The sequence below is a fragment of the Sminthopsis crassicaudata genome, chromosome 4, assembly GCF_048593235.1.
Source record: "Sminthopsis crassicaudata isolate SCR6 chromosome 4, ASM4859323v1, whole genome shotgun sequence".
NCBI classification, from domain to species: domain Eukaryota; kingdom Metazoa; phylum Chordata; class Mammalia; order Dasyuromorphia; family Dasyuridae; genus Sminthopsis; species Sminthopsis crassicaudata.
Window position 1 is genome coordinate 326,460,741 of NC_133620.1, and position 23,400 is coordinate 326,484,140.

Genomic DNA, 23,400 nt, shown 5'->3' on the forward strand with positions numbered 1-23,400 from the left:
CCCCCCCCATTTTTTTTTTTGTTTTTTTTTTTTTACTGGACCTCAGTTTCCCTCTCTGAAGAATGATGGGGCTGGTGGTTTTTAGTTGTAGAGAATAGCCTCGTCTCTCTCTCTCACCCATCGCCGCCAAGAGCCTTGTGGGCAGGGAGTGGCCAGGTTGAGACGTGCCACTGCAGCTGCCAGACACTGCAGCAATTGCCATGGCAGCAAAGCTTTGCCGCATCCACAGCCGCAGCCTCAGCCGCAGTAGCCGCAGTCCCGAAGCATCCGCCCCGGCCTTAGTAACAGCACGAAAGCTCCCCCGTAACCCCCCTTTTCGGCCCCACCCCCCCACAGGGTCTGCAGAGAAGAGGGCGCAGCTGCAGAGGCGCCTCCCCGCCCCCTCCTCTCTGCCCACGTGAGGGAGTCTGGGGCTAGGAAAGGGGGAGACGAGACAGACTAGTCAGAAGAGGCGGAGGAGAGGAGAGGAGAGGAAGAAAAGGAACAGGGTGCAACAGAAGCGACAGGAGGAGCCCAACGAGAAGAGGTGGAGCTCTACTAGAAGAGGTGGAGCTCGGGGAGACCGAGACCTAGACCGACGGACCGAGAGAACGAGGGAGACAGGGAGAAAAAAGGGGATCGAGGCACTTAGTGTAGACACATAGCGTCTAAACCGAGATCGAGAGAGAGTCAGAGAAATATAGAGAAAGAGAAATACAGAAAGGAAGAAAGAGCCAGAAGAGCAAATATTGTGGACAAGCAGGTGAGTGAACCGTGGGTTGGAAAAGACCCGAAAAATAAGGGGGGGAGGGGAGGAATGGGGAAGGCTGCAGAAGAGGAGAAGGGAGCCAAAGGGAGAAGAATCCCTAAGGAAGGGGGGGTGGGGTTCGAAAAAGTGGGACTGTGGAGGGGGGAGGGGCGGTGGCTTCCCCTTTAAGGTTGCCCAGAGCAACCACCTTGAGCAGCTCGAGGCCCATTGACGTCAGTGATCGAGCGCTGATTGGTCGTGGCTGTTTCGTTTCCGGTTGGGGGGGCCTCCGAGTAGCCGAGATCACCTGAGAGCCGCCGAGGTGGAGGGGGGAGACGCAAACCGAGTTGAAGGCGGCTCTCAGCCGCCCAGTCCAGGAAACAGTGAGCGTGCGGTTGCCAGCACTTCGGTAAGTGGAGCGTGTCCGGGGTCGGGCCTCGGTCGCGCTTCGCTGCCGGGCCGATCCGTTTGTTGCGGTTGGAGGGATCCAAGATGGCGCCTCGGGGAGCGCTCTGGGGAAGGGCCGCACCCACCCGTCATCACCCCTCCCCCTCCCCCGCCAGGCCTCCGGGGCCGCGCCCGCCCCCCGCCCCACGCCCCCTCTTGCGGTATTCTGCAGCCATCCCCAATACCCATTGAAGCGTTCCCCTTCAATTTCCTCGTCTACCAATCGCACTCGCTCACGCCCTCCCTTTGCTTCTCCCATCACTGAGCAGCCCCTCCTTTCTCATTCCCGCGATTCTCTCCCCTCCTCCCGTTACTGAAAGTGAAGCATCTGAATCTGACCCGGTAAAATAAAATATGTGAAAGTGATTTTCGAACTTTAACATGTTCTATACACAATAATACCCCTCCTGTGCTAGGGAGAATTAAGGTGAGATATTTTTAGAGCGCTTTGCAAATCGTAAAGCGCTACATGTACGTGTTATTATTATAGATACGTGCTGTTGTTATTATCTGTCACTCTCTCCTGCTTTAACAGATCTTTCTGTTCCTGAAAACTCCCGTAATAACGTTTTATTTTCATCCCCGCCCCCAGCCTCTTCTTTTCATCTTCTTCACTTTCTTCCCTTTTTTATACCCCATTGAGCCGAATTTACCTCGGATTTTTCCTTTGTTATTCCTCACCTGTCTTAAACCAGGTTTTGACACTAGTCTGCTCTTGCTCTCTTTTCTTCTCTCCTCACTCTCTTTTCGTCTCCTGTTGCCTGCCTGCTGCTACTGGATGGAGATTTGGCTTCCCTTTCCCACTCTTTTCCGGAGTTCCCTAGAAGTGAAGGGCACTTTTCTGCTGTCCTTGAAAACCAAATCACAGGGAAAAACCCAAACTGATTTATGGTTAAACGTCCCAGCCTGCTATACCTTGTCATTGTTAATTCTCTTGAAAGTCTCCAGCCTCTACCCCACATGGAAGTAGGACCACAATTTTTTATTTTGGTAGAAATTTATTTCAATTTGAAGATCTGACAACAAAGGCACAATTTGTTTTTATAGGGGAAAACTGGTAAGATCCATAATAGTTACAATGTAGCTTTTGTTAAAAGGGCTACAAAATCATTAATATACTTCTGTTGTAACACTGGCCTCTTCTCCCTCAAGCTGTTGTCTACCTTTGTGTCAGCTCAGCTTTTGGTTGGATTTTCTATTAAATAGAGATTATTCTGAACCAGAAAGATTTTGGCAAAATAAGATGTTAAATCATTTGACAGACTATTTAAACTGAAGAAATATGTTCATGAAATTTCTAAATAAACAAAATGTCTGGTACATATAACATCCACGTGCCATGGCAAACCATAACAACCATCACCAAAGCTTACAGGTTTTATGTTATTGTGGAACGTTCAAGAAGCTTCTCTTAACATGGGAACTTCATTTCCAAACAGTATTACGGTCTTGACAAATGCATTTCTCAGTGCCAAAATGAAGGCCAATCTAAGGAAAATTATTAGCCCCAGTAGTCAGTTCTAGACTGAGAATCACAAGGCAGGAATACTTAATTAGCCCACTAACCTGTTCTAGACTGAGAACCACAAGGCAGGAATACTTAATTAGCCCACTAACCTGTTCTAGACTGAGAATCACAAGGCAGGAATACTTAATTAGCCCACTAACCTGTTCTAGACTGAGAACCACAAGGCAGGAATACTTAATTAGCCCACTAACCTGTTCTAGACTGAGAATCACAAGGCAGGAATACTTAATTAGCCCACTAACCTGTTCTAGACTGAGAACCACAAGGCAGGAATATTTAATTAGCCCACTAACCTGTTCTAGACTGAGAATCACAAGACAGGAATATTGCTGAACTACATTAAAATGTAGTATCTAGAATAGTTAACCTGTTTGGGAGGAGCTTTTGAGGATTTAGATTCTTAAAAATAAGTCTTGCAAACAGGTGATGGTAGCATGTTGAAAGTTATGCAGGGAATTGAATGATTTTATGTGTTTTTTTCCCTTCTCTTTAATTATCTGTAAAATGGAGGTATAACTTTTTTCTTCTCTGATGTCCCTTCTAACCCTAAGTCTATAATTCTGTGTTTTAAAAACTAAGCTACAATGTGGTTTGACTCAGAAGGGTAGGGTTAATATTTATAATTTAATTTGTCATTATCATAGTAGTAATTTTTGTCATTTATAAGTGAAATATTTTTAGATTTTGAAGTATTAAAAAATTCTGATTTAACTGAGCTGTTACTGATTTGTGTTTTTTTGACATGTAGTCATCTCCCTAGTACTTGTGAATAAGAGTGAAGCTTTAAATAACTTGTTAAATAACTTGGAAAATGAGTAGTAGTGCAATCTAAGTAGATGTTACGTGCCTTTTTTTTTTTTTTTTTAAGTAGCAGGGTGCCATTTTTTTATCAATTGCAGCAGCAAGGTGCTTCTAGTGTGTCTACTCTGGGACTAATGTGTTTACTATTTTGAATAGTAAATAATATATTAATAACAATTCCATTCTTTTAAAATAGAATAGATTTTGCTTTGTATGATCCTGTACAAGGACTTCTTCACCTTGTCCAGGATCTCACAATTATTTTCTAAAAAATATTTAGGATGAGAAGGCATAAGGAGTATACTTATTATTGACTTGTATCATGGAGTTTATCAAAACAAAAGGAGTGACTGTGTAGGACTTCAAAAAAAAACGATTCTCCACTCATTAGTATACCCCTGTTGGAAAAGATTTTTTTATTATTATTTATCTTTTTAACATTAGCTTCAATTGCATTGAAATTTTAAGCTGAAGGGGAGGAACACAACAACATGGTTGGAGCTCGATTGATAAGTTTATCCTGTGGTATCTGTTTTGCAATTGAGAGATGTGACTTTTCAAATGAATGATGTTTTAGTTTTCCATGGCTACTTACAAAAAACTTCAAGCTTTTTAAAGTTAAGGTATAACTGACAATTTGTAACAGTAATTTATTTTGTAAATTATTCATTTATACTCATTCTCATTCCTGTATCAAAGTAATTTGAGCCTGTTTCAAAAATTTTCAAGTGAACTTTTAAAAATGTATAAACTTTTAAGGCATATGATATGTTATAAAACCACACAAACCAATTTAATTGCAATCTTTTTAATGACCTTATGCCAGTTACTTTAACTTTTTTTGACTTGTTTCCTCATTTGAATAAAGGATTAAACTGTATTAGTAGTTCTCAATGATCTGTGGATCCCAAGAGTTTCTGAGACTCTTTCAGGGAGTCTGCAAAGACAAAATTTTTCATAATACTAAAACATTAAAATTCTTCCCTTTGGCTACTACGGATCAGAGTGAGACCAGATTTTTTTTTTTTTTTTTATATACATCAACAAAAACAACAGATTGAAATGCAGAAGCAGATATGAGAATCCATCTGTCTTCCATTAAGCCAAATATTAAAAAGATTTTCAAGATTATTTAAAGGAAAATTTTGATGAAACTGCTACTGAGGAAAGTCATCAGTCATGATTATAAACAAACATTTCATAAACAGTAGATTCTGAAATAAAATGGTTTTAAATTTTATTATTTTTTATTTCTTTTATGGTTTGTTAAAAAAAAAAAAAAAAAAAAAAAAAGCCAGGACCACTAGTTAGCCAAGTGCTGATATCCCTGATATATTAGGATGTTCTTAAGTAAGCAGGAGTATACATCAGGAATAAATCACAGTTGTTTATAATCTTGCCCTTATAATACTTTTTTGCTATAACCCCATACTATTAAGATGAAGTAGATTCAATAAAATGTCCTCAAGGAGTTAACTTTTCAGTAGTCTGAGGAATAGCTGCTGAAAAATTCTAGGTTCATAGCTTAATTTACTATCTCCAAATGTTCACTGTGACCAACCTTGCCTTAGGAAATGGATTTATTTCTTAATGGAAGAATATTAGTTAACATTTTTTTCCCTCCCCTAGATGGCAGCTAGTCTTATACATGTTAAATATTTTATAGTATACCCTAGATATAATGTTATAGTATGTCCTAGATATAATATGTGTAGAACTGTACAGTTCTCTTGTTGCACAGGAAAAATTGGATTCAGAAGGTAAAAATAACCTGGGAAGAAAAACAAAAAATGCAAATAGATCACACTCATTTCCCAGTGTTCCTTCTCTGGATATAGCTGATTCTGTCTATCATTGATCAGTTGGAACTGGATTAGATCTTCTCTTTGTTGAAGATATCCACTTCCATCAGAATATACCCTTATGAGGAAAAATCGGAACAGAAGTAAGTACAAGGGATAATGTTGTAAAAGATTACCCATGCATATGTACTGTCATAAAAAGTTATAAATAAATAGTTAAAAAAAAGTTATAATAATAATTAAAAAAAAAGAATACATCCTCATATAGTATTGTTGTTGAAGTATATAATGATCTCCTGGTTCTGCTCATTTCACTCAGCATCAGTTCATGTAAGTCTTTCCAAGTCTCTCTGTATTCATCCTGCTGGTCATTTCTTACAGAACAATAATATTCCAAAACATTCGTATACCATAATTTATCCAACCATTCTACAATTGATGGGCATCTATTCATTTTCCAGTTTCTAGCCAATTAGTTATTTTTAATTCCACCCTCTTCCCTCTCCCCCTATTCCTTCCTTCCCCTGAAAAAAGAAGGCGATGGGGAGGGGAAAATCAAAGATGAAGTTAAACAGTCTTTCATTAAGGAACAAGTCTAGTTCCTAAAGTAGCATTCAGTTATTGTGAGCAGCACTGAAATCACAAATACATAATTGTACATTGTCCTGTGAATCATTGGCTTAAAATATTGCACAGACTAGAAGTAGAGTTTAGTTTTTCCATTTCCAAATAGTTTATACAAATGTATAGTACATTTTTCTTTCAGCTAAAGGCAATGGCAACCAGTAGCGCCACCACTGAGGAGGAGCGGAGCCTCCGGGAATGTGAGCTCTATGTCCAGAAGCATAATATCCAGGCACTCCTTAAGGATTCCATTGTACAGCTCTGTACTGTTCGGCCTGATAGACCCATGGCATTCCTTAGGGAATACTTTGAGAGACTGGAGAAGGTAAGGGGGGAAAAATGTGGGTAGGGAACAATGAGATTTAAATAATTGCTAAATTTTATTTGCTAATCAATCTTACTAATTTGTACTAAATGGGAGGGTCTTTGTCTATGAAATGTCTAAAATAATAGATTTTTAAATGCAGTTGATGTTATAATTTTTAAGTGCATTCAAAAGTGTCTAGGCAACTGAAGATCTGGAAGGACAGATGTGTCTTCATTAAGAATTGGTAAGTATGCTATATAGTGAATTAGTTATATTAAATGAGTATATCAAGAGTTCTATGTATAGAACTATAATTACCAGGAAAGCTACTTGGTCAGGAGGACATGAGTCCAAATCTGGCTTCAGGTTGTGAACATCCTAGCTGTGTGATCCTGGGCAAGTCATTTAACCCCAATTGCCTCAATAAAAAAAGAAAGAAAGAAAGAAATATAAATACCCAAGGAGCTCCATTTCTTTTATTATTAGTACCAATGTAAATTTTAGCCTAGCCCATGGCTGCATTATAAAAACGTTATCATCATATAAAGTGATTTTATATGTGATGAATATGAATCAAACTTACTGTTCTAAAGGGGGTAGATCTATCAAGAGAGCCCCAGTTATTGTTTTTTTTTTTAATCACATCCTTTGCATTTGTATAAAGAAAATTGAACCAATTTTCCTTTTCAGAAAGTAATATAGAGGTATCTGATCTCTTTGTTTTTTATTTTTCTGAAATTTCTGTATTAACTTTGATTCATGTGAGGCACAGTTTTCTTTTTTTTAATATCTTTTTATTTTTCAAAATACATGCAAAAATAGTTTTCAACATTCATCCTTGCAAAATCTTGCGTTCCAAATTTTCTACCTCCCTCTCCACCTCCCCCCTCTCCTAGACAGCAAGCAATCCAATATAGGTAAGACGTGTGATTCTTCTAAACTTATTTCCACATTTATCATGCTGCACAAGAAAAATCAGATTAAAAAGGAAAAAGAATGAGAGAGAAAAAGCAAGCAAACACCACAACATAAAAAGATAAAAAATACTATGTTGGGCTCCACATTCAGTCCCCAGTCTTTTCTCTGGATGCAGATAGCTCTCTCCATCACAAGTCTATTGGAGTTGGCTTGAATCACCTCATTGTTGAAAAGAGTTAAGTCTATTACAGTTGATTGTCATATAATCTTGATATTGCTGGATTACGTTTTTCTGTAAGGGTTTTCTCCTCTATTAAGAATAAACCTTAAATTCACTTCCTTCTTAAGGACTGATGAATGAAACAACCAAGATCTTGTGTACATCTCTATCCTGGATAAGTTATTTAAAGTCATGGAGCTGTTTGACCAGATCATCTCTCTAGATGAATTCTTAACTTTTTGTATGTGTGTTGTGGACCCTTTTGGCACTCCGGAAAGGCCTTGGTCCTCTCTCAGAATATTCTTAATATAAACTACCTAGCATTATAAAAGGAAACTAATTGCACTGAGGTATAATTAAGAAATATCAAAAAAGAAAAGTTTGTAGACCCAGGTTAAGAAATTTTGCTGGTAGAACTTTCCTAGTTGCTTCTCTGCATGGATAGAAAAGTTAGCTTAGGAACTATATTGATACTTTTAGTTGGAGTTTTGATTCTGAGCTATGAATAATTTAAAAAAAATTTTTAATTTAAAAAAGAAGATTAAAATACAATATCCACTTTGAGAAGCAGTGTTATATAGTGCATACAGAGCTAGCTTTGGAGTCAAGACATGGATTCACATCTTACCTATGAAACCTAAAGTGTGATCATAGTCAAGTTACTTAAGTCCTCAGTTCTAGGAAGTTTTCTAAGACAAAGGATGATTATGAACATGGTACAGTCTGGCCAAAGTAGTATCACTGGTATGAAAGTTTAGAATGAGCAGAAGCTGACAAGGAGAACAAAGGACAACTAAAAGTTTTTTTATTTTTTTAAAGTTATGTTGAGATAAACAGGATCAAAGAAATAATTGAGCTTGGGCATGGAACAGGTGATAATAACTGAAAAACAGAGAAGGCAGACTGCTCTGTGTTATATTCTTTGTTCTTTGCTAGGCTAGTGACTTTTACACTGCATTGGAGATGGCAGAACAAGATGTCTTCTCTGGGAATTGAGAAGTAGAGAGATAGTGAAAGAGTACCTACTTGTCTTAAAAATCATCTAGTCTAGAGAGACTAGATCCATAGGCACAGAAAGAACTGACAAAAATGACTGACCCACTTCTAGCAGTGGCTTATGAAAGATCAGGAGATGGAACTACGCTATTTGAGAAAAGCAAATTACCACAGTTTTCAAAAGAATGAAAAGAATTTACAAACCATAGGTCAATGTGCTTGACCTTGATTTCTGAGAAAATTAATGGACCATTAAAGAAAGGGTTTCCAAGCAAGATGATTTTAGACTAACTTCATTCATTTATTGACAATATTATTAAATTACTGGATGAAGGGAATTCTGAGACAGTAGTTTATCCAAATTTTGGTAACACTGTTGATAATACTTTTTAAGAAGGTGGAAAGATGTGGACTAAAAATATTAATAATAATGGATCTCATTTTGGTTATATGTCTTAACTAAAAGAACAGTTGTTAATTATTCCTTGTTAAGTTGGCTAGTGTAATTATTCCATGGATCTATGCTTTGCCATATGAGGTTTTTAGTAACTTGGATGAAGGCAGAAATGCTATGTTTATCAAATTTGCAGGTGATACAACACTGAGGGGGGGGGATAGCTGAAACAGTGGAGGACAGGGTCTAAGTCTTTTGAGAAGTTAGAGCCCTGGGATGGATCTGATAAGATTGACATTCTACAGAAATACATGTCAAGTTTTACACTTGATGAGGAAAAATAGCAGTTTCACAAGTACAAATAGAGGAATGATTGGAATTAAGTTTATTTGAAAAAAGATTTAGGGTTTTAGAGGACTGCAAGCTCAGAATCATACAAATCTGAGTTGTATGTTATTGGCAATAACAAAATAATCTCTACAATGAGCTACCCAATTGTTTGGTCAGCCAACCTTTGCTTGAAGACTTCTAGAAAAAGGAAACCTACATTCTCTCAGGGCAGCCTATTTCTCTTGGGACAGCTCTAGTTATTAGGAAGTTTACTTGACATAAGGCCCAAATTGTTGTTGTTGTTGTTGTTTTTTTTTTTCAACTACCACTCATTGCTTTTGCCATCTGGTGAAAAAAAATCTGTTTTTCTTCTATATGACAGCCCTTTAGATACTTGAAGATGGTTATCATTTCCCTATTCCCTTTATCTTTTCTTCTTCAGGATTCTTCACCATTCTGATAGCTTTCCTTTGGATACTCTTCTAGGTTAACAGCATCATTATTTTAAATCATGATACCAGAACTGAGCACAATACTCCAGGTGAATTCTACGAAGATAGATAACATTAGAACGATGACCTCTCTATTCCCAGAAGCTCTGCCCCCCTTAATGCAGTCCAAAATTGTGTTAGCTTTTTAGTTGTCATATCACAATTCTAACTCTTTGAGTTTCAGTTCACTAAAACCCTCATGATCTCTTTCAGAATAACTCCTTCTAAGATGTTGTTCCCTTATCTTGGAGTTATGAAATTTAATTTTTTTTTTTTTTTTTTTTGTATCCAAGGGTAAGAGTATAGGCCTATAGATTAAAGATTCTCAACACCTGAGATCCATGGATATGTTTCAAAGATTCTGTAAACTTGGATGGGAAAAAAAAGTTAAATCTTTATTTTCACAAACCACTAACTGAAATATAACATTTCCTTCAATTAAAGATTCTCTAGACATCAGACTTTCTGGTAAGCGGTTCAAGGCTTCCTCAGACTGCCAAAGGGCTTTATGGTACACACATAAAAGATTAAGAACCTTTGTTAGAGAATGTGGTATGGGAGAAGGAAAAAAAGAACAAGAAGGATGGAACACAACGTGTTGCTGTTATTTATAATGTTTTGTTAAACCAAGGTGAAAAGTAAGATTAAGTAATTTAAGTGATTTCTTTGTGAGCAATTGAGTTATAATTTATTAAAACTTTGTGGGTCAAATTGTTATAATTTTATTAAAATGAAAGGGTCTTTGTTAACTTTGATAAATACTATTTTATCCAAATTGGGTTTGAATTGTCTTACATGGAGCATTAACTGATTTTAATAAGCATTTCATTCTATTACATTGCATTTTAGTTTACACTTTAGTGAGATGGATGTTTGTTATATATTCTCATTTAAAAAGTATCTTTAAAATTGTTAATCTCAGTGTCTTATTTTGCTTTTAGTATGAAATAATTATATCCATAAAAATGGTTTTATTTTGACCATCCTTATTCAGTTCTTTCATTCCTGTAGTTTCAACTGTCATCTCTTTATAGCTGATTCCTTAGATCAAAATGTCTAAAATTACTTTTACCTTTAAACTGCTACTTCTAACTTTTACCAATTCTGTGATACATTATCCTGTTCCTCTCTTATTGGAACCTTGATTTTACTTTTTGCTTCCACTCTCTGTTATATCCAGTCAATTATCAAGTCCTTTAGAGTCTTTCTCTGCAAAGTATTTAACATCTATCTTCTCCTTTATGGTTTTAGTGCCTAGCCTTAATCACTGAATGGCTAGTTGCCTCAAACTGAGACCTGTTAAAAGCCATAGCTTAAAATGTTCAAGGTCTCCTGATGCATCCAGGGCCATCTCTAGTCCTGATCTTATATCCGACCACAGGATGCAAATGACTTCAAAGGAGAAAGTGACTTTGCACAGCCTTTTCTCACCCAAATCCAATTCACTTGCTTGTGTAAATGTGTGACATCACTTCCCTGATGACATGGACATCAGGGACAAAGGACAAACTACAACAATTGTCACTACTTTTAGATAGCCTCCAGAGCTACTGCAACAGGACTTTCCTGACTCTGCTTTTTCACTTCTATAAAAATTATTTTTTTTACAAGCATTTATTGTCTTTCCCTCCTAAGGTGAACTTGAATGTACCAAAAAACAAAATTTGTTTTCATTGAACAATTTTTTAAAAAAGGAAGACATGATGTGTGTGTGTGTGTGTGTGTGTGTGTGTGTGTGTGTGTGTGTGTGTAGTTCAGCAAAACAGATTCCCATAGTGGTGACATCCAAAAATGTCTGTTTCTTGTTTTGCATTTTATTATATAATTTATCTGTCAAGATGTTAGAATGGCTCATCTTCAGTCCCCTAAAGTAGTTTATCATGGTATTGATCATATTTCTAAAAGCTTTCAAGGATTATTTTTCTTTATAGCATTGTTGTTATTATGTATAATTCCTCTGCATCAATTCATAGATATTTTACCATTATCTATTAATTTCTTTTGTAACAATAATATTCCATTATAATAGTTCACATGTTGTTTGTTTAGCTTTTCTTAAATAAGTAGGTCCCCCTTTTAATTTCCATTTTTTTAGCTATTTTTAAAAGAGCTGCTATATAAATATTGTGTGCATATGGGCATTTTCCCTCTTTTTTCATCTCTTTGGGAATATATAGTGCGAAGTTTATGGATGGGTTAAAGATATGTGCCTTTTATGTGTGGTATATAGTAGCTTATATATAGTAACTTTTTGGGCATAGTTTCTAATTGCTTCCTAGAATGGCTGGACAAGCTAACAGCTCCACTAACACTGCAGCAATGTGCCTGTTTTTCTACAGTCCCTCTAACACTTAGCATTTTCTTTTTGGGGGATCATCTTTGCTAATCTGAAGGATGTGAAGTAGAACCTCAAAAGTGCTTTAATTTCATTTTCTCTAATTATTATTAATTATGCATTTTTTTCATATAGTTGTTGATAAACTTAGATTTCTTCATTTGAAAGCTGCCTGTTAATTTCCTTTTGACCATTAGTTTATTGGAAATGGCTCTTGTTCTCATAAATTGTAATACAAGTAAGTCATGATTATATTGATGGTTGTTAATCAATAAGAAAGTTTAAATTATGTTAAATATATCCTGTTTAAAGTAGCAGGAAATGTGTGATATAATTGTGCCTTTTTATTCTCATTGCTTAGCAAAAATACCTGACATATAGTAGGTACTTAATAAATATTTATTTATTTGATTTTAAAATTGTTAAAGTAAAAAAAAAAAAAAAAGTATACCTCTTTGGTAAGTTTCAGTTATCTAAAAAATTCACCTAATGTGGAATTTTCCAATCTCAAAAAAATGCTACCTAATTGTCATTAGTAAAGTTGATTAAAAGAAATTGGACTTGAAATATTCAACATCTAATCCCATTTGAGAATGAGTGCTGAATTTTAGGAATATTTTTACAGACCTTCTTAGTATCCCTTTTTGCCCTCTCCTTATTTAACTCTTTTTTTCTCCCATTGGAAAAGTAAAATGATTTAAATAAAATAGTAGTTTTCTACAATGGATGATCTTGTGCCCTGAACATATCTTTTTATCCTTTTTTTTTTTCTCTAGGAGGAAACAAAACAGCTCCAGACTCTGCAGAAAGCAAGTACCCAATCTGATTCAAGGGAAGACGAAGTTTCTCCTCCACCTCCCAATCCTGTGGTTAAGGGTCGGAGGCGAAGGGGGGCTATCAGTGCAGAGGTGTATACCGAGGAAGATGCTGCATCATATGTTAGAAAGGTAATTCTGTTTGTGGCCATCCATATCTGAGTCTATTTTGTTTCAGACCTTGAGATCAATGACAGACTAGCAAACTTAGAACCACACACACACACACACACTTTCTCTTCTCTCTCTCTCTCTCTCTCTCTCTCTCTCTCTCTCTCTCTCTCTCTCTCTCACCTCAAGGCTCAAAATGGATAACTTACTTTGATTAAGTAAGTACGTAAGTTTCTCTCACAACAGTTTGCTGTAAAATCTTGTCTTCAGATTTCTCAGGTTGCCAATAAAAGGTTACAAATAACTCAGTATTTTTATGCCATTGGTTACACTTGGGATTTGAATCTTTTCCTACTCTAAAGCATATTGTGTTACAGAAGAGGAAAGTTGGTACTCCTTGCTTTTGTTAGATTAAAATCATATTTAAAGCTGAAAGGTACATTAGAAGTCATCTAGTCTGTCTAACCTCTTCATTTTGCAGATAGGCACAATGCAATTTAGAGAGTTTTTTTGACTTGTCAAGATGGCACAGATAGTAAATGACAGGCAAGATTTGAATTTAGACCCTCTGCATGTCTCATAATTGGTAACCCTTTCTTCTGAATCTGGTCCAGTGTCCTTCTCTAGACTTCCCTTTAGTCAGTTCATCTTACTCTCCCTAAAGGATCAATGCCATGCCTACTTTTAAAAAATGACTTTTCCTTACTTAGAGATTCCTAACTATCAGCACTGTTAGCATTGTCAACTTTCAAAAAGTAGTTTGAGGTACATATTCCTCGTACACTTTTTCCTCTGAGGCAAATTAAATTACTTACTCAGAGTCACATAGCCATAAGTATCCACCTAGCTGCGCCTTCTGGCATATCTTGCATGGACACATTGTTTGTTTGAGAGTATAACTATATTTTATTTTTTTTTATTATTGCTTTTTATTTACAAAACATATGCATGGATATTTTTTCAACATTGACCCTTGCAAAACCACTTATTCCAAATTTTCCTTTCCTTCCCCTCACCCCCTCCTCAGATGGCAGGTAGTCCATTACATGTTAAGTATGTTAAAATATATGTTAAATCCAATGTATGTATATATATTTATACAGTTATCTTGCTGCACAAGAAAAATTGGACCTAGAAAGAAAGAAAAAAACCTGAGAAGGAAAACAAAAATGCAAGCACACAATAACATAAAGAGTGAAAATGCTGACATATTGTTTATTAAGTTTAAGCTGGATTAAATGGATTAATCATTAGCCTTTGTTATTTACTGTGAGAATCACAATTGTTGGAAGACTATCATAATAAATGCTTGAAAGAGTGGTGTCTCAGTGTTAATAGGTTAGTTTAGTATTAAGTTGGTATACAGATTACAAAATATATACTTTTTTTTTTTTTTTTTTTAAAGCAATTGTGACATTGGATCTTGTAAAAATTTTTTCTAGGTTATTCCAAAAGATTACAAGACTATGGCTGCTTTAGCCAAAGCCATTGAGAAGAATGTATTGTTCTCACATCTTGATGACAACGAGAGAAGGTAGATTTTGCTTTGCCTGGCAGTGTTAGTATTCAATTTAAAATAACAAGCATTTAATAAACACCAGGCACCATAAAAGAGCTTACTTTCAGTTGGGGGTGGGGAGTGGGGAGAATGGCATTTACAAATACAAAGTAATTTTTGGAGTGGGGAAATCACATTTTTAATATGAAAGACAGTTTAGTAGCAATGTAACGGAGTTCCAGACAGTAAGATGGATGGATGAGAAAGAATAGGCTAGAGATACCAATGGAGGAATGAGATTGATTTTGATAGTAGGAAAGATAATACATCCAAATCATAGTCCTGCCTGACAGTCAAGAGTAGGAATTGATATCCTGGGGCTAAGCTGGTTGTAAAATGATAAAGCATTTTTGAGGTACTCTCACCCAGGTCATTTTTACTCTCAAGTGCCTTGTATTGTTGAATAGATTATTTTCCCTGAGGTGTCTGGGCAAGGTCTTTTTTCTTGGACCAGTATGATTTTGTCATTTCTTTAGGTAAATTGCCCGAATTATTTTTTGTAGTTAAAATTTTTAGAAATGGGCTAACTGTTAACATAGAACTTAACATCCCTTTGATGGCAGCCTAGCCTAAAATAGCCAGAAACTCTAATCCTAATCTCTTTATTCAAGTTTGCATAACCTTAGATAGAAGCATATTTTAAAATATAACATTAAAAGTATTTTTCTCCATTGCAGTGATATTTTTGATGCCATGTTCCCAGCCTCCTTTATTGCTGGAGAGACTGTAATTCAACAAGGTAAGGACCATCATTTATTTGCATGACTATTAATTAATTTATTTATTTAGCTTTTTTTTTTTTTTTTAATTGAGGCATTTTATTTACAAAGCATATGCATGAATAATTTTTCCAATATTGACCCTTGCAAAACCTTTTGTTCCAAATTTTCCCCTCTTCCCCCCTATCCCTTTCTCTAGCTGGCAGGTAGTCCAATACATGTTAAATATGTTGAAATACATGTTGAATCCATTATATGTATACATATTTATAGTTATCTTGCTGCACAAGAAAAACCAGATCAAGAAGGAAGAAAAAGATAAACTGAGAAAGAAAACAAAATGCAAGTAAATAACAACAGAGAGAGTGAGAATGCTATGTTGTGTTCTCTGTTCCCATGGTTCTCTCTCTGGTGTAAATGACTTTCTTCATCAATGAACAAGTGGAACTGGTTTGAATCATCTCAATATTGAAGAGAGCCACGTCCTTCAGAATTGATCATCGTATAGTCTTCTTGTTGCCGTGTATAATGATCTCCTGATTCTGCTCATTTCATTTAGCTTGAGTTCATGTAGGTCTCTCCAAGGCTCTCTGAAATCATCCTGCTGGCCATTTCTTACAGAACAATAGCATTCCATACACTGTAATTTATTCAGCCATTCTCCAATTGATGGGCATTCATTCAATTTCAGGATTCTTGTCAATACAAAGAGGTCTGCCACAAACATTTTGCACATGTGGGTTCCTTTCCCTCTTTTAAGATCTCTTTGGGATATAATCCCAGTAGAAACACTGCTGGATCAAAGAGTATGTGCAGTTTGGTAACTTTTTGAGCATACTTCCATACTACTCTCCCAAAATGGTTGGATCTGTGCACAGTTCCACTAACAATGTATCAGTGGCATGACTTTTTTTAACCAAAAAAAAAAAAAAAAAAAATCTTAAGTTGTGTGTGCGTTTTTTTTTTTTTTTTTTTTTTTTTTTAATTATTCTACTTCTCATGTTTTTGGTGATTTTTCTCTTTGGACTAAGCAGTCAATATTTATTAAGCACTTGCTCTCTCCCATAATTCAAAGACAAAAATAAATAGTTCCTTCCAACAGGAACCTTACTTATACTTTTATATTTTAATAATTGATAATGTGTATCTGTGTGTATATATACCCAAAATATATAAAAGAAAATACAAGGTAATTTTTGAGGAGAGTGTGGTTTTAAGACTTAGAGGAAAAAATTTAATGTAGGAGATTGGCACTTGAATAAACTTTGAGGGAAATGAGGTTTTATAAGAGGCACAGGGAGTGTTTTACTGGCATATGGGATATCCTTTGCAAATATATATGTAGATGAGAAATCATGTAGATGAGATCATCAAGAAGGCTAGTTGGACTTATCACAGTGAGTGAAGAGGAGTCTTGTGTAATAAGTGCAAAACTAAATTGAGTTTAGATTGTGCAAATCTTTAAATGTCAAGTAGAGGAGTTTGTATTTGATTCTGTGGATAATGAGGAGCCACTAGAATTTGTAGATATGGTTAATCATAAATCAAAGGAAGTGACATGGTTACTCTATCATGCATTAGATTAGGTGCTACAGATACAAAAAAAAAAAATGAAACTTCTCAAGAAGTTTGTTATTTTTAGGCAACATGTAAGTAATAATAAATAAATACCAAATATGGAATGTTTTGTCTAAAGTATGGACAAGAAGGCACTTTGGCCAGAAATTAAGGAAGTAAGGTGTAATGAAACTAGAAAAACAGTTTGGGACCAGGTTGGGAAGCATTTGAAAAACCAAACAATCATAGAAGCACAGAATTTGAGAGTTGGAAGGGACTTCATTTAGTCCAGGCCAATATGAAAAGGAATCCCCTTCTGTGATTTACCCAACAGAAATTTAGTCTCTTCTTGAAGAATTCCAAGGAGAGAAAATCAAGCACTTCTCAGGGCAACCCATTTTGCTTTTGGACAATTCTTAATTGTTAGCAAACTTCCTGACAAGCCTGCATTGGCCTCTTTGCAATTTCCACATGTTCCTCGTTCTGACCTTTGAGGCAAAAAAGAACAAGTCTAATCCTTTTTCTATGTGATAGCTCTTCACATGCTTAAAGACAGGTGTCATGTCACCACATAGCCCTGAGTTTTCTCTTTACCTGATTCTAATACAAAATAGACTCAAGATTCTTATCATCCTAGTTGTTCCCACGGTATACTCTCCAGATTAAGTCATGATGCCAGAACTGAATGTAATATTCTAGATGAGGTCTGACCAGTTGACTCCAAGAGGACTTCCTGAGATCTCCAAGAATCTTCAACATGGCATTAGCTTTTTTTGGTTATGACGGTTGCAGTAGTCCAGGGAAGGATCTGATATAAATGATGACCATCAAAGTGGAAAAAAGGAAATGAATATGAGATCTTTTTTAAAGATTCAATAAGACTTGACACTTTATTGGATATGAATGGTGAAAGAAAGTAAAGAATTTGAAGATAACTTGGGGCTTTTTAATCTTGAGTGATTTCAAAGCTGATAATGTCCATGACAGAAATAAAGTTAAAATTTAAAAGAGGGATGATGAATTTAGGAAGGAACAAATTATGGTGCAAACATGATAAATTTGAGATACCTTTGGAACATCTAGTTTAAAATGTCCAAAAGGCAGTGGGTAATGTGAGATGAGACTCTCTAGAGAGAGTGTAGCTAGATATGTATAACTGAGAAATCATCTGTGTAGAGATGCTAATTGAACTCCTGAGAACTTATGAGGTCAAGAGAGAGGATAAAGAAAAGGGGACTGTATGTAGTTTTGGAGTATATTGACACAAGAAAAGTAAGAATGGTTCAGCAAGGAAGGCATTTTAAAAAAAAACTTTCAAACAGGTAGGAGGAGAAAAAACAAGAAAGGAGATAGTATCCAAGAAGTCAGAGTATTTAACATGCCACGTGTTGTGGAGGTCAAAAAAAATTGAGTAAATTTGTGCCTCTTAAGGAATTTTCTCAAAGGACTGATGTCTCTACAGCATTTAACACTCTACAGTTGTCCCATTTATGAATTTTTTTTCCTATATATTTCATAAATATGTTTTTTTCTGAAATAGTTTTAATGCGATTTTCTTTCTTTTAGGTGATGAAGGGGATAACTTCTATGTGATTGATCAAGGAGAGATGGATGTAAGATATAAAAATATTTTTAAGTCACAAATGTAATGCTATTGTCTTCCAGCAGTAGGAAATATTATTACTAATGGCCAAACAAATAGGTATTTTGTTCTGTTTCAGAAGTAAGTAAAACCAATATTCATTCATACTCTTTTTTGAATGTTTGATGAGCAAGGTAAGCTTTTTGGAGAATTGGGTGGTGATGCTAATTATTTGTGTTTTGTAATTAAATACTGGTTTTGAATTCTTCTCTAGGTTAATTTTTTTGTTCTCCTACCCTGCACCTACAGATGTTCTTTATTAGATAAATAAAATACATAGCTAATTATATTCAGTGTAAACTGAGGTGTTCTTTTCTCTGATTTCTAAATATTTATGTATTTGATATCCTGAAATAAAAGTACAGGATCCCAAACATTTGAAAATAGCTGATTTTTGTTCTATGTACATATTTATCTAAAAACAATGTAATCGTATCTTTTGGCTTTTTAGGTCTATGTCAACAATGAGTGGGCAACCAGTGTTGGAGAAGGAGGGAGCTTTGGAGAACTTGCCTTGATTTATGGAACTCCTAGAGCAGCAACTGTCAAAGCCAAGACAAATGTAAAATTATGGGGCATTGACCGAGACAGCTACAGAAGAATCCTTATGGTAAAAAATTGTCTAGAGTTCTCATTTGTTTGTAATTTCACAGGGTAGTATTAGGATATTTCTTGTGGCCATGTCTGGTCGTTAACTTAAGATCTGAATACCTCTGTCCTGTGCCACTTGTTATTGTTTATAGAGCTATGTGTAGGAAATCTTTGCAGTTACCTAGATGTTTTCAAAAAACCTTAAAGACTGTTCAGTATTCAGTGCATTTTTAAAAATCACTTACTGAATCATTTTTCTGTACGAAGCTTCATTTTTGTTTTTTCATAGCACTGAGTAGCAATTAGACATTTACATTGAATTTCAATTTTTCTTTCCTTTTGTAGGGAAGCACATTGAGAAAGCGGAAGATGTATGAAGAATTCCTTAGCAAAGTTTCTATTTTAGGTGAGTTGGTGGACTGTGAATATTGAAATTAATTTATTGAACTGTTAATTATGCTTTGTTATAGGAGTTGTTGCCATAATTATCATTTTTTTGTTGTCATAATTGTCATTGACATTTTCATCTTGAGTGCTTTAGAAGCATCCCTTTACTAATTATTGTGATATGTGGAGTTTCCATCTTATAGAAGTCTCTGATTACTTAAAAAACAGTAATTTTATAATTTACCAGTTTTCTTTCCAGCAAATTTTTTTAATGTTTAACATTTTTATTTAAAGTTTTGAGTTCCAAATTCTATTCTTTTCCCTTTTCTTTCCCTAATCCCTCCTTGAGTCAGTAAAAAATCATATACAGGTTATACACATGCAATGTAAAACATTTCTATACTAGTCATTTTGTACAAGAAGACTTGACTAAAAGAAAAAAAAATGAAAGAAATTGAAAACATGCTTTCATCTGTATTCAAGCAATATCACTTCTTTTAATGGAGTTATAAGAAAGGATTGTTTTTAAGACTTTAAGGGGGCAGCTAGATACTAGCACAGTGGGTAGAGCACCAGCCCTGAAGTCAGGAGGACCTGAGTTCAAATTAGGCCTCAAACACTTAATCCTTTCTAGCTGTGTGACCCTGGACAAGTCACTTAACCCCAATTATCTCAGGCCCCCCCCCAAAAAAAAAAGGTATCAAGATTTTACTTAAAGAAACATGATATGCATATAAGACACATGAATCTTGTTGCTGGAGGCAAATCTTTACAGGGGAATTGGCAAAAGTTGGATTAGATTTTATGTCATTTGATGTTTTACAATGAATTGAACCTATAAAATAATTAGTAATAATATTAGTTATTTTGGGTCCTGTGCTTATTAAGTATGTATTCACAGCTGGATTGCACAACTGCTTTTAACTGAGCCTTTGGATGTATCTGAAATTAGTTAGGGGCAAATAAATTCCTGAAGTGTAGATCTAAGGGCTGAAAATACTTTGTGATTCAGTGATGCCATCAAATAATACAAAGGAACCTTTTTTTATTTTGTCTTTCAGAGTCTCTGGACAAATGGGAACGTCTCACAGTAGCTGATGCATTGGAACCTGTTCAGTTTGAAGATGGGCAGAAGATTGTAGTGCAAGGAGAACCAGGAGATGAATTCTTCATTATCTTAGAGGTAAGTAAAGGTTATTTACAAAGGAGAAGAAACTTAAAAACTTAGAAACTTTTACAAATATTTAAACTAGGAAAATAACATGTGAAAATCTGAACCACTAGTATTGATAGAAATCTGAAGATACCTGCTGGAATATCATGATATCCATACCTTTTGGGCGCTATTTTGTTTGGTGCCCTGGCTAAAAGCTGTTGCTTAGATGAATTCAGTTACTGAGACAAAATTGCAGTCAAGGGTTACTCTAGACAGTGAAGGAAGAGATAAACTCTCAGACTCACCCTGATTAATTGACATGCCAGTTAAACAGAGCTCTGTCATTGAACATATTTTGTGAATAAACTAATAAGTACACTCTGAATGTCACTGTATATGTCAGTATTGTTTGTGTGGTAAGTCATAATGAAGAAATGGATTTCAGGATATTTTCTAGAAGACTTTGATTTGTACTTTCATGAAATTGTGGAGAAAAGGAACACAACACTTAGATCCAAGGGTTTTTTTTTTAGAAACCTCTATATCACTGGTTCTATTATAGCTTGCTGGAAGGAACACTGCCATAAGAGGGCAGTAAAGGCAAAGAAATTAAAAAAAAAAAAAAACTCATGTTTTTTTTTCACATTAAAAACTGGTAGATTTGAAATGATCGGATGTTATATTTTGCTGAGATTCTGAAATTGTACAAATAGACTAAAAGAATTTTCCAATTGTAATCTTGATAAAAATGTGCTGGTTTTATTGTAGGGTTCAGCTGCTGTGCTACAGCGTAGGTCGGAGAATGAAGAATTTGTTGAAGTAGGACGATTGGGGCCCTCTGATTATTTTGGTATGCAATTAGTTCATAGTCCACCTATACTTAAACTTTTCATGAGAAATTGTAATATTTCATTGGGACTTTTCTTCTCTATGTCTTCAAGAAGAGCAGCTTTTGCTGTAGCTTTTTTTTTTTTTTTTTTTTTTTGGAGGGGGGAGACATTTTTAGGAAAGTGGTATAAGATTTCTAATACAGGCCTATCATTGCCTTTTGTTCCTTTTTTTTTTTTTTTTTTTTTAATGTGCTCTAATAAATGATTGAAATATGTTCATTGGTATCTAGTTGTTATAGTGGATAGAGAGCTAGACCTGAAGTGAAGAAGACCTAGGTTTAGATCTGGCTACAGATATTTCCTAGATATGTGACTCTGGGCAAGTCACTTAACCTCTGCCTCACTATCTATCCTCAGCTGAAAATGGGGATAAAAATAGCATCCATCTCACAAGTTTGTGGTGAGGATCAAATGAGATAATAGTTATAAAAAGCCCTTTGCAAAGTGCCTGGTGCACTGTAGGCACCATATAAATGCGTATTACCTCCCTTTCTCTATCTGATTATTCTGTTTCTTGGCTGTAATCAGTAGAGAGTTTGGGTGACTTAGCTGGCTTTGGAGCCCAAAAAATATCCGTTTAAACCCATCTTCAACACATATTAATTGTATCAGTCTGAGCACTGACCCTAAAAATTACAGAGAAGGTTCTATATCCCGTATTGCTGGAAGCTCCCTAAGTTAATGAAATCATAGATTCAATCCCTAGTCCTATTTATCAGAAATCTCCTAGGAAAAGAATTCTTATCAGGGACTCTTTATCATAATATTTTCAGGTACATAAAATATGTAGGCTTTATGAAAGAAACCAAATGTATATAAATTTAGTTGTCTTTAAAGAATATTATGGGGAAAAAAGAGTAAGTTATGGACCTAGTTTAAGAACCTTGGCCTTGAAGCAGCTAGGTGGCGCAGTGGATAGAGCACCAGCCCTGAATTCAAGGAGGACCCAGTTCAAATTTGGCCTCAGACACTTAGCACTTCCTAGCTGTGTGACTCTAGGCAAGTCACTTAATCCCAATTGCCTCAGGAAAAAAATCAAAACAACAACAAAAAAAACTCCTGGCCTAGAAAAATGCTAATGTTCAAAGTGGTTATATTAGCCTGCTCTTATTTTCTCTTTTCTTCCTTCCAGGTGAAATTGCACTTTTGATGAATCGTCCACGAGCTGCCACAGTGGTTGCTCGTGGCCCCTTGAAATGTGTTAAACTGGACCGACCCCGATTTGAACGTGTTCTCGGCCCCTGCTCAGACATCCTCAAACGCAACATCCAGCAGTACAACAGCTTTGTGTCACTGTCTGTCTGAAATGTGGCTCCCCCTGCTTGAGCCCATGCTTCACCAGTCCTTTTCCTCATTTGCAGCACCACGTGGCCATTGTCATTGTGGCTTCCTGTCTGTTTATATAAAAAAAAGAAAAAAGTTGCTTTCATTGCACCATTTTTAATTTGGAGCATTAGTTAAAGTGCTCTGTGTCCAGTTTAATAAATAGAGTTATATGGAGACTTTGCTGTTACTGCTTCTCTTTGTGCAGTGTTAGTGTCCCAGCTTTTGGCAGTGAGTGCCATGCTTTTTGGTGATCCTCACCACCAAATAAATTGCCATAGAGTAAGACTATAACAGTGGAAAAATGTTAAAAAATGAAACATCCTTTTCCAATTATTGTAAGCATATTTTAGACTGTGGTTATCTGCTGTTTTTTGTCAAAAAACATCTCTGAAGTTTAAAAAATGCATGGGTACTCTTTAATTCTCAGTGCAGTGGAGAGGCGTTTGCTTTAGTCAAATGATGTTTAGAGATAGCAAGAAATGTGTCCATTGTCTGTTGGTTTTCTAATGACTTACCATGGTTGCTTCTTAAAAACCTCCAGATTCTTTGGTTGTCATGTTTAATTGCTTGCTTCTGCTCACTCTAGATATTGATGTAACTTCCCTAATTCATAAAAGAAGCTTTTCTGCTTGATATATATCCATCTGCCATTATCTACTTTTCAGCCTGATTCCAAATGTTAGAAACAAAAATTGGACTAATATTAAATGATATTTGTCCAATGATTG

General features: G+C 35.6%; 1 protein-coding gene across 2 annotated transcripts; it reads left to right on the forward strand.

Moving 5' to 3' along the window:
* Window positions 1-219: 219 nt before the first annotated feature.
* PRKAR1A (protein kinase cAMP-dependent type I regulatory subunit alpha) lies at window positions 220-22,848 on the forward strand. Of its 2 annotated transcripts, none has more exons than XM_074260607.1 (11): window positions 220-742; window positions 6,072-6,254; window positions 12,697-12,867; window positions 14,289-14,380; window positions 15,082-15,143; window positions 18,247-18,293; window positions 18,774-18,932; window positions 19,259-19,319; window positions 20,362-20,483; window positions 21,225-21,306; window positions 22,479-22,848. In XM_074260607.1, the coding sequence occupies exons 2-11, from the start codon at window positions 6,081-6,083 to the stop codon at window positions 22,649-22,651; spliced, it is 1,143 nt and encodes a 380-aa protein (XP_074116708.1). In that variant the 5' UTR covers window positions 220-742; window positions 6,072-6,080; the 3' UTR covers window positions 22,652-22,848. The 2 variants fall into 2 exon arrangements, with proteins under 2 accessions (XP_074116708.1, XP_074116709.1); XM_074260608.1 differs by lacking the exon at window positions 220-742 and adding an exon at window positions 981-1,136.
* The last annotated feature ends 552 nt before the right edge of the window (window positions 22,849-23,400 follow it).

Coding starts and splice junctions, on each gene's coding strand:
- PRKAR1A (XM_074260607.1), top strand. CDS start 6,081: ATGGCAACCAGTAGCGCCACCACTGAGGAGGAGCGGAGCCTCCGGGAA. Junction 18,294..18,773: donor TTGATCAAGGAGAGATGGAT/GTAAGATATAAA, acceptor TTGGCTTTTTAG/GTCTATGTCAACAATGAGTG. Junction 21,307..22,478: donor GGGGCCCTCTGATTATTTTG/GTATGCAATTAG, acceptor TCTTCCTTCCAG/GTGAAATTGCACTTTTGATG.